General features: G+C 38.5%; 1 protein-coding gene across 8 annotated transcripts in view; it reads left to right on the forward strand.

Moving 5' to 3' along the window:
• DZANK1 (double zinc ribbon and ankyrin repeat domains 1) overlaps nucleotides 1–15,430 on the forward strand; it is a 90,591-nt gene that overhangs the window by 8,541 nt on the left and 66,620 nt on the right. For all 8 annotated transcript variants that reach the window (XM_037811215.1, XM_037811217.1, XM_037811218.1 and 5 more), the window contains exons 4-7: nucleotides 2,930–3,044; nucleotides 5,315–5,399; nucleotides 6,364–6,488; nucleotides 10,952–11,037. In XM_037811215.1, coding sequence (XP_037667143.1) covers nucleotides 2,930–3,044; nucleotides 5,315–5,399; nucleotides 6,364–6,488; nucleotides 10,952–11,037 — 411 coding nt within the window. The remainder of the gene's footprint in view (nucleotides 1–2,929; nucleotides 3,045–5,314; nucleotides 5,400–6,363; nucleotides 6,489–10,951; nucleotides 11,038–15,430) is intronic.

Genomic DNA, 15,430 nt, shown 5'->3' on the forward strand with positions numbered 1-15,430 from the left:
AAGGGGTATATACGCAAGTGGATGGAACCTGGCTTCTACTCAGTCTGATGGTGGGATTTTAAGTGCACATTCGGGGAGTCGACAATTATTCAAGATTTGAATGATTCCTAGTTGGAGGTGTTTGTAATGTCTAGGAAGTATGCTAATGAGGAAGACAGTCGGGTCTTGTATGACAGTCCTGGAGCCAAAGAGAGACACTTAGATGATATGGATGTTGAGGCAAAAGAGCTAAGGAAGTGGTTCATGTAAAAAGTCATCTATAGATATCTGCTTCCAAATCTATGTATATGGAAATCTGTTTTTTTTAAAAACATGGGATCCCCAAAGTTCAGCCACCTATGAGTTGCTACAGCCAGTATCCACTGATCACAAAAGCCAGGCATGCTATTTCTTAAATATTATCACTCACAGATTGATAGTGACTGTTTATATGAATTGTATATTTCTGAGAATTTTTTTTGCTCCGTCCTCTAAAAATGAAGCTTAAAATTTCTATATTGTTCAATGTTAAACATTTCTCAACTGTTTTAAAGTTCATGCTTTATGTGTTTCTGAATATTTACTCAATTGAAGAGTTGTAAGCATTTGGGGATAATGACTTAAAGGTTCAAGATTTTTAAGAAATACAAAAAAATGGATGTGTAAGAAATTCGAGAAAAGGCAGAAAAAAATGCTAATGAAACTGAGACAAAATTGTCAAAGACCAGTATGAAAACAATAGCAAACAAAGAATATGGAAGAAAGAGAATAATTGGAAATGTAAAGAAACATTACATGTCCAGGAGGATCAAACAATTTCGCAGTGCGAACAGCTAATAAGCCATGTGGAGCACGTGACAACAGGAAACCTGGGTACCAGCTGTGAGCTTTCAATACAAGTTAGTGGGGGTGAGAGTTAAACATATCAAATACATACACTAATTGCTCTCATGATGGTCCACAATCTGTTTTTTCCCTCTTCTGTAATAATAAAGCCCATGATTTTTAGCCAGACACATGGTTGCCTAGAAGAAAGTTATTTCCCAAATCTTGCAGCCGCTAGAGCTATGCAGCTGTGGCCAGTGGGATGTGTGTGGAAGTGATGTGTACAACTTCCAGAGTGTGGTCTTAAAGGGAAGAGGGAGGCCCTGCTTCCCACTGGTGGGAATATGGGTGAGGTTATCCATATTGGATCATGAGGACAAAAGCCATGTCCTAGAGATGGTGGAGCAGCAAGGTAGAAACTTTCCATGCCCCTGCCACCACCAGGGCACCTCCATGCCACCTCTGGACTGTTTAGGCCCTGTTACTTCCATCTTGTTTAAACCTGTGTTACAGCAGCCGAGTCTGTATCCTAATACACAAGGGACACATCTCAAGCCGATACCTACAGAGAACATGATCCAGAGTACAGGTGATCAAAAGGGATGGCACTAACAAGTATTGGCAAAGATGTAGAGAAACTGGAACTCTCAGATTTGCTGGTGGGAATGTAAAAAGTTAAACATACACTTAATCATATGACCCAGCAGTTCCACCCACAATAAATGAAAACATATTTCCACACAAAGACTTTTGAGTGACTGTTCATAGCAGCATTCGTCATGATAGCCCAGACTTGGAAATAACCCAAATGACTATCAAATGGTGAATGGATAAACAAATTGTGGTACATCCATAAAATAGTAAAATAGTATACTACTCAAAAATAAGAATGGGCAAACTACTGACATATGCAATATGTCAGTAGTTTTGCATGATAAGTGAAAGAAGCCAGCTATATAAGACTATGTATGATGCCGTTTATATTAAATTTATAGAAAAGGCAAAACTATAGAGATAGCAGATTGGCAGTTGCCTGAGGTGGGGGGTGGGAGCAGGAAGCGACTACAAATGGGCACAAGGGAATTTTGGAGGGTAGTGGAAGTGTTCTGAAAGTGAATTGCAGTAATAGTTACACAAGTCTATAAATTTACTAAATTTCATCACTTAAAATGGGTGAATTTTACAGCATGTGAATTATACCTCAGTAAAACAAAGTATAGATGAGCGGCAGGTACTGAGATGAAATCTCCACCAGCTTTTAGTCATGGGAACTTCTATTTTGCTTTCTCATGGAAGTCCTGCTACATCAGAGGAGAACAAGATCAACTGTGAAATATTATGACTAAATTGGAAACAATTAAGAAATAACGGTTGAAATCTCCCAGACCACTTAGGCTATGCTGCCTAAACAGGTGTGAGGAAAATTCTCTTGACCTACATGAAATGATACCTAGGTGACCCCATTCTTTGTTTTAGAATAACTTAAGGTTTAAGTCATGATGTCTTGATGAGGAGTGTAGTGGCTTATCTCCAAAAATGACCCCACAATGAACCATACCCCTTTGTAGCCCATCTCCTTGAATCTAGGCTGGCTCCGTGACTTGCTTTTGAACAACAGAATGCTGCAGGAATGATGTTGAGGACTTCTGAGGCTGGATCATAAGTGTTGTACTTTTTGCTTCGGCCTCTTGAACATAAACAGCGGGGGAAGCCAGCCACGTAGGAAGTCTAACTAACCCGAGACTGCCCAAGCTAATGTGGAGAGAGAAGGGACTGAAGAAACCATTTGGGATGTCCTGCCCAGTTAAGCCTTGAGTTGACTCCAGCTGACATCTGACTACAACCACATGAGACACCTCAAATGAGAACTACCCAGCTGAGCCCAGTAACCCATGGATTCATGTTTTAAGGCACTATGTCTTGGGGTAATTTGTTAAACAGCAATAGAAAACTCAGGTGTGAATAAGGTAAGGAAAAACTGTAGAAATTGTATTTTGATCCCTCCAGCTTAAAATATAATACGTTTATTAGCTAGTCTGAGGGATTTTAATGGAGTCATCTGAATTACTGACCACTTTTTCTTTGAATCTTTGTGTAATACTTTTTAAAAAAAAATATTTTTCAGAGACTGCAGACAGAGTGGAATTGTAACAAAGGTGTTTCAGGTCGACTATGAACCACCAACAGTGGTCTCTTCTGAAGACAATGTTGAAAATGTTCTCAAAGATTCTTCAAAGCAGGCAAGTAATAAAACTATAATTCATTCAGAAAGTCACCACATTCTTGGTTCCTCCTTTGTCAATGGTCACATCCTCCCTTTCATTTCATGACTGTTTTTCACGGTCGGTCCCTTAAAATTGAAGTCAGCCTCATGCATTGCAAAGTACCTTCCCTGATTTCCCCACTCCTCCACCCTGAAAAGTAGAATTCCTCCCCCACATCACTGCCCATGCTCATTTGTCCTGAGTGACTCTCCCTTACCTACTGAAGGAAGCAGAAACGTTTAGCCTGGCATCCCAGGTATCAGTTTCTGTCCTCAGCTGGCCTTTCTTGCTTTGTCTACAATTTCTTTAAATACATTGCCTAGTTTGTGTTATGTTCTGTTGTGTTGTGTTGTGTTGTGTGTGCCCTGTCATTGCTTCCCTAGCACCCGAGCCTTCTCCTTTTATAAAATACTTTGAATTTGTGATTACTTTTTTCCTTGTCTGTCTTCCCCATCCACTGAAAATTCCAAGATGGCAGAGGGCAGGGCTGTCATTTTCATTGCCTTGCCCAGGGGCTGGTAGGAGAAGGTGGTGAGTGTATGCTTGTTGAGTAGATGCATGAGAACTGGTAGAAGCGCTCAGAGGGCGTAGCTTTCTGTTAGGTTTAAATCTTCCTGCCCAAATGGCTCTAAAGCCTCACCTCTTTGGAGAACTAGATCTATGTAAGAAGGAAGCTTGAAAATTTTCCCTGGAGTATGGACATCAACGAGCTAGATCCAAGGAGCAGAACCAGAGAATGGGCTACCCCATGGTGAGGCAACCGACCAAGAGGTTGCAGTTGGTGGTGGTGGTGGGGTAACTTATTGGGGCCAACAGAGAAGGCTAGTGGGAGGGCCCCTTGAGTCCAAAGTATGGAACTGAGGCCAGAGAGAGGAGGCTGTGGGATGAAAGCAGTGGGTCCAGGCATGGACTCAAGTATGAGTGACACAGACGTCCACCCTGAGGAGAGGAAGCCAGCAGAAGCTGAGCTCACTTGTATCAGCATGTGCTCAGGCTTGGATTAGGTGTAGGGGCTAAGTCTGTGGAGAAGAGAGTCCAGAAAAAGACCATTTAAGGAGTGGGTGTGGGAGGGTAGCATACATAATGCCAGTCTTGGTCTGCCCTGACTCTTATCTTTGCCCCCTGAATCTGGTGACACCTCTTTTATTACTCAGTCCCCCAGGACTCCAATATCCTGCCTACCTGTGCTGCTCCCTACCTCCTATCCCGGCCACTTAGCCTAGTGGGGCCTACCAACCAGACATGCTGTCAGCTGAGCAGCTCAGATGCAAACTTGTGGGTTTCCTTGGGAAGGTTAAACAGAGGTCTCTTTTTAAAAACTACTGTGAACGTTTCAAGTAACAAATGTACACCATGGCACTGTCTCTACTATGTAATTTTTTTCTTGCAATGTTACTGAATTTTTATTGAGATATAGTTACATACCATACAATCACCCACAGTATAGGTTGTTCACAGTATCATCATATAGTTGTGCATTCATCACCACAATTTTTTAACATTTTCATTACTCCAAAAAAAAATAGAAATAAAAATAAAAGTAAAAATGAACACCCAAAACAACCCATCCCCCCACTCGCCCCTACCATTCATTTACTTTTTTGTCCCCATTTTTCTACTTATCTGTCTGTACACTGGATAAAGGGAGTGTGAGCCACAGGGTTTTCACAATCACACAGCCACACTGTGTAAGCTATATAGTTATATGATTGTCTTCAAGAATCAAGTTTCAGGTATTTCCTCTAGCTATTCTAATACACTAAAAACTAAAAAGGGATATCTGTATAATGCATAAGAATAACCTCCAGAATGACCTCTTGACTCCATTTGAAATCTCTCAGGCCCTGAAACTTTACTTTGTTTAATTTTTCTTTCCCCTTTTCGTCAAGAAGACTTTCTCAATCCATGATGCCAGGTCCAGACTCATCCCTGGGAGTCATGTCCCATGTTGCCAGGTAGATTTACAGCCCTGGGAGTCATGTCTCATGTAGGGGGGAGGGCAGTGTGTATAACTGCCAAGTTGGCTTAGAGAGAGGCCACATCTGAGCAACAAAAGAGGTTCTCTGGGGGAGACCCATAGGCACAATTATAAGTTGGCATAGCCTCTCCTTTGCAGTAACAGGCTTCATAAGTGCAAGTCCCAAGATCAAGGGCTTGGCCTACTAAGTTGTCTACCATGTTATTTTAATTTTCACTCTTTAAATGGGCATAATCAAGTAATTGATATGCAATCTTTTCATTCCTAGAAACTGAAAAATGGATTTTTGGGATCAAAACTAAGAAAGAAAGAGAAGAAACTTGGTTGGAATGTTCCCCTTAGAAAGTTTCCAGGTATGATGAAACAAAAAGAAGATAAGGTTTAGAATTCAAAACTCCCCAAACAGGGTCAGCTGTTTTTTCCTGTGGGAAGAGGTGGTGGGATAAGAAACACTGAAACAGGAAATTTTGGAGGGTGGGGGTTCAGCACTGTCCTAGATCAAACAGCTTAAGATCATGAGGGATAATCAAGCAGTCCAACAAAGTGAGATTTACTGACTCGTTAACAAGGGGGACCACACACCAGAGGAACCATGGAAATAAAAAAGAGTCATAGGATTTGGGGGAAGGGTGGAGTTTGGGTGAGATTTAAACCACAGCAGAATTTTGATAGGCTCAAAGCAAAGCAGGGCTGTGAGTGAAGGGGTCAAAATCAGGTCTGGCCAGTGAAAGAGAACCAGGGTCCTATTACGTTGGAAGCTACAAAATTTAGATAAATGTGGCATGTTGGATTCTGAAACTCCTTACCTGAAGTTCTGCACCAGGGATGGAAATTAGGGCTACTTTTCTACATTAAAGTGACTTAGATCCTGCAGAGTGGGATGTTGTTTTCTTCTTGATATGATTTCAAATAGCAAAATTTCTGATAATCTGTGATTTTGGAGACCAAGATTTCTCGGTGAGTAAGAAGAGTGAGTACTCACTCAAAGAAGGGGTTATGATGACATTTTACCTTACTGTGTTCTTGGGAGAAATAATATTTCCTGCTAACGTTGCAATTGGATTCATCTGTCTATTTTCCCAGCCTCATGTGGAATGTTGTAGAAGGTAGCAGGGCAGTGTTTTACTTTCTCAGTCTGGGCTAATTTTTTTTTCTCAGTGCTAATTCACTATGTGGGGACTCTTTATAGTTAGTTCTAGGGAATGAATATGATGACAGTGGTCTATTGTTCAAAGGTTTCCAATATGAAGAAATATTTGCATGGTTATATATATAATTACAGATGTTCACAAAACAATGTTTTTACTCTAATTTTAGACCTCGGGATAGGTGAAAGAACTGATTCTAAAACTCTGAAAGATCTTCGCTTCTCAGAGAGCCCGTTGGAAATTCTAGCTTACCCTGAGGAGTCAGGTTCTAGACCACCTACCCACCAGTCCCAGGTAACTTCTAAGGGAAACCTTTAAGGTACAAATATCTCTCATATTATTCTAATGGTCAGGCGTGGTTGAGAATCACTGAGGAGACGGGTCTTGAGTCTCATTGCAAGGATTTTGGGTTTTATTCAAATTGTAAAAGGAATCCATTTGGACTGTAAGACACAAACTCATTTACATTTAAGTCTTTTCACTTTGGCCACAGTCCAGAGATTAGACTGTAGAGGAGTCATTTAGAAGGCTTTTGCCTTCTTGGCTTGGGCCAGGGTTTAGCATGCTGAGATTAGGAGGCGATTGGAATCTAGAAAATGTTGATGTCCCGAACTGACAGGTTTGACTGAGGGAGCAATGGGTGGGAAAGTGGGAATGGAGAATTTAAGAATGACTCATGGTTTGGGTCTGAGCATCTGAAGATCGTGGTGTCAGTAACTGAAATGGGGAAAACCATGGAGGAGAAGGTATGAAGGGGCTCATCAGATTGTTGGATATGCAAGTTCAGACTCAGAGGAGAGGTCGAGGCTTGAGATGTATATTTGGGATTATTCAGTATATAGATGGCATTAAACCTTGGGACTGAATGAGATCACTTATGAAGGGTATAGAAAAATGAAGACAAGGTGGCACAAAACAAATCCCTCAATTTAGAGGTTGAAGAGAGGAGGAGGAACTTATCCTTAGAAGTAGGAAGAACATCAGCAGAATGTGGTGCCATAGAAGCCAAGAGAAGAAGGGGTTTCAAGGAGAAGGGATTGGTTCTCTATGTCAGATGTGACTGAGGATTCAAATTAGGGAAGGAAAGAGAATTGCCCATTGTATTTGGCCAGAAGGAGATGATTGGTGACCTTAATAAAATGAAAGTGTATTCTCGCTACTGTAACACAGGAAAGATGCCCTTATACTAATTGCCAACTACTACTATTATAGGGTTTTAATTTCCCATTGTTTATCAAATCTATTGTAGACTTCTGGCATCTAAGGGCATCCCAGGAGCCCTTGCTGTCTTCCTATCTGAGTCACAAACAGAGTACAGCTGTGTCAAAAGATTCCAGACTTTATATCCAGCCATAGCTACTCAATGTGTACTCAGGATTCCAAGGCTGCTCATACTTGTCAAATAAAAAGGAGGTAAAGAGTTTGGTTCTCAAACCTGGTTACACATCAGAATCACCCAGGAAAAACTTTAAATATATGTAATCCTCCTATATAATCTGATACCGTGGGCCTGAGTTGGGGTCCACAAATGACTTTTGATGATCAGCATGACCTGAGCATCACTGGCCAGAGGACCAAACTATCTTAACCCCTAGGTAAAACCCTTTTCTTCATTTCTAGTTTCTAAGGCTGTGATATAACTCCGTCTGACCTCTTGGATTCCTCCCCCTGCCCACCCACTATTAGACCCCCTAAGACCTGCTTGCAAACCCCGCTAAACTCAAGGACAACTATCACTACAATAGAAGATTGCCCTTTTCCAGTCTTCTAGAAAAATATTACCTGGCTACCAAAATAGATCAATGAGCACATTCAACTGTGAGCAGTGTACTCCAGTGGAGTTCAAATAAGAAGACTACTTTTAAGGAAAAAAAATAGTAACATTTTGAGAAGTTTTTTTTTTTTTTTTTTTTCAGTACCACAGTTTATATTGCAAGCCTCCAGGGTATGAATTAAAGCTTATTTATAACTTCCAGACTTTATGGGAGATTTCCTCTACCAAATATTGAGTGACCATAACAAGAAATACTGCAAGAGCACAAGTTTACTATAGGGCTTCTACATATATTTGAAGAACAACTGGTATACGACAAAATACAGTCATCACTAATTTTCACAAAAACAGTCTCTCATGACCGTAATTATCTGAAATGGATCTAGAAAGAGTTCTTTTCTTTGTGCATGAATATTTGGATTACCTGGAATTGTTGAAGAGTTAGTGTTTGCAAGAGAAGGATAGAGTAAACAATATATAAAGATTCCAAGATTTGGAATCCCCCAAGACTAGATATATATGGACAAAGCCAAATTTGGGGGAATTTGGAGTTCAGAAATACTGGAAAGCCAGAAAAGGACCACAAAAATTTTTTCTTCCACTCTTTTTTCACCTCAGTGACAGATCTTTCTATGTATTTCAACTTAACACAATCTGAAGCACACTTTGGCAAATAGCAGAATTAATGACATTGTTGGTTGTTACAGCTTCTAGGAAACAAGATGTCTCTGAGCTAAGCAAATGGCCAGACACTCCTTCAGGGGCTAGCTGGCAGGTAAATGTATGGTATAGGGTAGGTAGAAGAATCAGTAATAGCTGACACCTGGCTTTAGTCAGGGTACATGGATTATGAATTCTCTAGTAACTTGGAATGTCCTAACAAATCGAAGGGCTCATGTCTACTCATCTCCGGCTAACCATGGACGAGGAGGACTGTGGGCTCAGTGTTGCCACATCTGATGAATTTGCAAGAGAAGCCAGAAAACTGGATCTTTATGTATAATAACCTAATTTGAAATATTAGCAGTTAATTCAAATTTTGAAACACTGTGTGGGCCAACATGTTTGGGCCAAATGAGACTCAATGGCAGGCCTGATTTAGTGAATAAGCCACCACCCTGTAATCTTTGATCTAGTCCATGTTGGAGCTGACACATTAAAGGCAGCTAAAAAGCTTTAACTGCTCCCCATTGCCTTAGAAGAAACTCTGGAGTCCTAAGCTTGGCCCACAGGCATTGTAGTAGGTGGGAATTTACCAGGGTCAGGTAGGCCTGAGTTCAGACACATACTTTACTGTTGCCATGACCACAAGCAGGTGACTCAGACTCTCAGAGCCTTGGCATCCTCATCTCAAAATGAGGGTTATATGTGCCTCTTGATCTGATGAGCTGAGAAGGGGACACACAATTTCTCTGGTATTTGTGAAAAGGCATTACTGAATCCAGTCATAAGGAACTATCAGACTAAACCAAATTGATGGAGACTCTGCAAAACAACTGGCCTGTCGCTCTTTGAAAATCTCAAAACCATGAAAAATAAAGAAAGACTTAGGAACTATTCCAGATTAAAGGAGGCAAAAGTGACATAAAGAAATGCAAGGGTGATACTGGACAGGACCCTGGACCAGAAAAAAAAATGTATATATATATGTGTGTGTGTGTGTGTGTATAAATGTAAAGGACATTATTGGCCCAATTGACAAAATTTGAATAAGGTCTGTGGATTGGATATAATAGGGTTGAATCACTGTTAATGTTCCTGATTTTTATAATTGTATTGTTGTTGTATAAGACAATATCCTTGTTCTTAGGAAACATGCTGAATTATTTATGGGTAAAGGACATCAGGACTGTAAGTTACTGTGATGTGATTGAGAGAGAGAAAATGATAAAGTAAATGTGGCAAAATGTCAGTGTAAACAGCTGGTCAAACTGGTGTCATTTGTCTGCCCTTGCACCTTTTCTGTAAGTTTGAAATTACATGAAAACAAAATGTTACAAAAATAAAACAATATGGGGATAATATTACCCACCTTATAGGGTCATTGTGAAATGTCAAGAAGATAGTGGCTACAAAACACCTGCACAATTTACTCCTATTAGATCCTCCATTAATGTTAGCTTGTCCCCCTTCACATTCTTTCTCCAACTTCCTTTCCCATCTCTTTCTCCTGCCACTCTGACCTCGTGATCACATCAGAGTACTTGCACATCCCAGGATGTACTGAGCATTGCCCTGTCACCATGTCTTTGCAAGGGTGTTTTATCTCCTTGGAATCCCCCTTTCCCTTCTGTCCACTTGACGAACTTCTCTTTACTCTTCAAGGCCCAGCTCAGGTGTTACCTCCTCTAGGAAGCCCTCGAACGAGTGAATGTGATTATTCTCCCGTTTAGGTTTCCATGAGACTCAACACAAATTCGTCACAACCTTTATCCCGTTGTATTTCAGTTATTTTGTGTGTATAAGAGTCAGCTCCTCGAAGGCAGAGACGTGTGATATTTATATTTGTTCCCATCCCTGCATCAAACACAGTGCCTGGAACATAGAGGATGCTCAAATAAAAGCTTGTGGAAGTGAGTTAAAGGTTTGTGGACAACAACAGAGGGTTGCTGCATATTTTCTTCTAAGTGACCCTTTTGAGTTTCCCAGGGATATAATCTTTGAGGAAAATGAGTGCTCACTTAGGTTTTTAATTTAAAAATCCTGTCTGTCTATGGTAAATTCAGGTATCTTTTATTGTAAATTTTGTATGTAATCAAATGTATATACATATATAATATTATGAATAATGCTAAGTAATTTTTATAAATTTTGGGTACTAGGTTAATAATTATTTATAACTTTTCCTATCATGTTTTTTAAAGCATGGATGCTGGATATAAAACAAACATAAAAATAAATTTTTAATGGCGTTTTAGTGTCCACAGGCTTTACCATGTTATATTGATTTTACTTAAATTTTTTTTTTTAATTTAAATTTCAGTTCCCTAGTTTCGCACACATAGCCAGCCGGAAGAGTTTGACCAGCACTGAGATCATGAGAATTCAAAGGGAGACAGACTTTCTCAAGTGAGTATTGCATTGTCTTTATTCTTTCTTAAAACCTCCTAAGACACGTAATGGTCAAAGATAATTTAAGGATAAGAAATAACAATGGAGTTTGCCATCCTCCCAACTTTTGTTAAAATTTTTTTTCAGCTTTTTAAGGTATAACTGATAGATAGCAAACTGCATGTATTTGAAAAGTACAGTTAACATATGTATATAACCACAAAACTATCCCCACACTCAAGAAAATGAACAAATCCATCACCCCAAACAATTCCTTGTACCATTTTGTAATCCTTCCCTTGCGCCCCACATACCACTGGCATCTGGGAAACCTCTGTTAGCTGGGAAGGTATGTGGCTGGCGTCTTCTTGCTTGTAGGTTGCATTTCAAAATGGCGTTGTCCAAAATGTCTCTAAGCTGCAGCTTCTCGGGGCAAACTCTGGGCTAGTAACTCCAACACATCAGCGAAACTCGGCTTTCAATGGCCGTCTTCAAAATGTCTCGGTAAACTGCAGCTAGCTCCTCCTTACTAGGAATCTAGTAGACTAATCAAAGCCCACGCAGAATGGGCGGGGGCCACACCTCCATGGAAATTATCTAATCAGAGTTATCACCTACAGTTGGGTGAGTCACATCTCCATGGAAACAACATAATCGACACTCATATATCTGCCCCCACAGAATTGGATTAAAAGATCATGGCTTTTTCTTGTGGGACATAATATATCCAAACTGGTACACCCATACAGCACCCTACTATTAAAACCTTGCATTGGTGTGAAACATTTGTGACAATAGATAGTAGCACATTTTTATAATTGTGCTGTTTACTATAGTCCATGGTTTTACTGAGCACTCACCGTTTGCGTAGTATAGTTCCATGGATTTTTTTTTCAATATTTATTCTGTTATCATATATAGGGTCCAACATTTCCCCTTTTAATCACATTCAGATATATATTTCAGTGCTGTTAATTATGCTCACGATGTTGTGCTACCATTACCACCATTCATTACCAAAACATTTTCATCATTTCAAATGGGAAACCTGTACATCTTAAGCCTGAACTTCCCGTTCCTTATCCCCACCCCACCCCCTGCTGACCTGTATTCCAGATTCTAACTCCAGGAGAGTCATGAACTTTTGTGAAGGGAATTTTTAAAGGTAACTATACTTTTTGGACCTAATTACTTTGAAATGATAATTTTATCCTTTTACTTTTCTGCCTTGAACTGTTAAATTTAATCTACTTTATTAGAACTTGAATATTTCACTTAAAATCTCTTTGGCTATGCAGTGCATTGTGAACAGAATGTTGAGCTGGACTTTCCCTTATTTTTATTTACTTATATTTAAAAGACTTAAATATAAGTCTTAAGATATATTTTATCACACTATAAAAGAAGCAGGTTTTTTGCATATTTAAAATTTTTTCACATTAAATTGTAAAATCTTTCAGGAAGGATCTGTTTGTTTAATTTCTTTAACTTTCTACTGCATTTAACAAGATATCTTTCACATAGGTGCTAGCCAAGTGCTTATTGAATTGAATTGTTGATTGTTGCTTTCTAAGCCCTTTATTTTATGAGAAATGACTTATGTAAGGATGTCTCATGGTAGAGCTAGATGTATTTTAAGATTTCTAGGGTTCTTTTTACTGTCTCTTCTAGAAGTTTTTAAGTTTATCTTTTACATTTTGATCTTTGATCCATTTTTTGTGTATGGTGTGAGGTCAGGGTGAGGTTTGTATTTTTTGCATATGGATATCTAATTATTCCAGCAACATTTGTTGAAAGATTATTCTTTCCTTGTTGATTTTGGAATATTTGTCAAAGTCAATTTACAATGTTTGTCTAGATCTGGACCCTGTATTCTGTTCCATTGATGTTTTGTCTTTATTTATTCACTGCAACCTGCCTTGATTACTGTAGCTTTAAAATAAGTTTTGAAATCACATATTGTGAATCTTCCAACTTTATTTTTCTTTAATGAAGGTATTTTGGCTATTCTAGGTCCTTTGTATTTTCAAATACAATTTAAAATCAGCTTGTCAATTTCTGCAAAAAGTCTTATGGGATTTTGATTGGGAGTGCATTGAATCCATATATCAATGTAGGGAGAATTAACATTTTAATAATATTGAATCTTATAGTCCATGAAAATCAGATATCTTGCCATTTATTTAGGTCTTCTTTAATTTCTTTCAGCAGTATTTTTAATTTCAGTTTGCAGACTTTACACATATTTTGTCAAATTTATTCCTAAGTATTTCATGTTTTAAAATTTAATTTAATTTTTGCAAACTAATATTCCCATCTCCCCCTTCCCCCATTTAATGTTTTTGATGCTATCACAAATAGTGTTATTTTTTAAACTTCAATTTCCTATTATTCATTCCTAGAATATAAAACGTAATTGTTTTCATGTAGTGGTCTTGTATCCCACAACCTTGCTAAACTCACTTATTCTATTAGCTTTTTTAAAATACATATTTCATAGATTTTCTATGTAGGTTATCAGGTTGCCTGCAAATAAAGGCAGTTTTACTTTTTCCTGTCCTATCTGGAAGTTTTTATTTCTTTTTCTTAACTTATTGCAATAGCCAGAACCTCAAATACAATTTTGAATGGAAGTGGTAACAGTGAACATCTTTGTCTTATTCCTGATCTGAGGGGGAAAGCATTCTGCCCTTTGACATTAAATATGATGTTAGCTATAGATTTTTGTTGATGACCTTTATCAGTTTGAGGAAATGCTCTTCTGTTCCTAGTTTGCTGAGGTGTTTTTTGTTTTTTGCTTTTTTTTTTAATCAGGAATGGATGTTGGATTTTCTCCAAAGCATTTTCTGCATTTATGGAAATGATCATGTTTTTCTCTTTTTATTAATATGGTGAATTATAATGATTAATTTTCAAATATTAAATCAACTTTGCATTTCTGAGATAAATCCCACATGAAGTACTATCCTTTTTATATATTGTTGAATTTGATTTGCTAAAATGTTGTTAAGAATTTTTGCATGTATGTACATGGGGATATTGGTTTGTAGTTTTCTTTTCTTCAAATGTCTTTGTCTGGTTTTAATATCAGGAGAATTCTGGAAATTCCCATCTAACAAAGCACAGAGCTTAAGAATTGTTATAGGAGAACAAAAGTATTTAAGACCCAAGAAGGTAAAACTTGCAATGTCTGGCATCCAGTCCTGCCTTCCTTTGGGTTCACTGGATAATTCTTATGATTCCATTTTATCTCCTTTATTGGCTTATTAGCTATACCTCTTTTTTAGTGGTTGCTTTAAGGTATATACATCTTTAACTTATCATTGATTAGTTTAAATATTTTTTAAATATTTTTGATCTCCTATAACAATTCTTAAGCTATGTTCTGGAATGCAGTTAAGTTACTTGGAAATAGTTTCATCTTTTCGAAGTGACTCTTAAGCTCTGTTAAGAGGGACCAGAGTGACATTTAATCTATGGCTAATTTTTCCCTTCTACTGAAATAATACTCTTCTGAATACCCTACACAATGCTCCAGTATATACAAAGTTCTTCCACTTTGGCTGGTGTGAACATGAACTTCCTGACCCTTTGTGAACCTTGGGAATTATTTCCTCTGTTCATTTTCTGTATGTTATTTTTTTTTTCTGGCCTTGAGTTTCTGACACAAACTGATGAGTACCCAGTTGAAGACTTGAAGATCTTTGAAACTCTCTCTCTGTGCAGCTTTCTCTTCTCTGATGTTCTTTCCTGCGAACTGTAGCTGCCTTTTCCTCCTCAGACTCCCAGCTATGTCCTCAATTCAGAGTTCCTCTTCTTTGCAGTCTCTCCTAGAGCCTCTCTCCTGGCAATAAGCTGGGGCCATCATAGGGCTCACATTGGTTGTTTCCTCTTTCTCGTGGTTCATTTTGTGGTGCTGTCTGTTGTCCAATGTTTGTTTCATATATTTTTTCTGGGTATGTTTTGTGTTTGTTGGTTTTGTTGTTTCAGGTGCTAAAATACATCTGATCTCTTACATTTAAATAGAAACCCCTCAAACTGTTAAACCAATTCCTCAAAAATGCTTGTTTTGAGCCACTTTCCTACTGTTCTCCATGGGTACAATGCCATTCCCACTTCTTCTGACAAACTGTTCTTCAGCCTTTTATGTCCTGCTTAAATGTCACATCTTTTCTGAAGTTTCCCAATCCTTCCTTTTAATGTTCTTAGCACATTTTGTATACCTTTCTCTTAATATTTTTTCGTGGTGGGTTAAACATATTTTCCATGATTTTCTTCCTGCTGAGCCAAGCTCTTCCAGATACCAAGTCTCATTTCATCCTCTAATGTGCTCAGGGCTGACACTTAGTAGATCTCAAGCAGTTTGTTAGATGAATGGGAAGATGAGAGCATTGAGATTCCCTAGACTGTT

Source organism: Choloepus didactylus, chromosome 19 (genome assembly GCF_015220235.1).
Source record: "Choloepus didactylus isolate mChoDid1 chromosome 19, mChoDid1.pri, whole genome shotgun sequence".
In the NCBI taxonomy this organism is placed as follows: domain Eukaryota; kingdom Metazoa; phylum Chordata; class Mammalia; order Pilosa; family Megalonychidae; genus Choloepus; species Choloepus didactylus.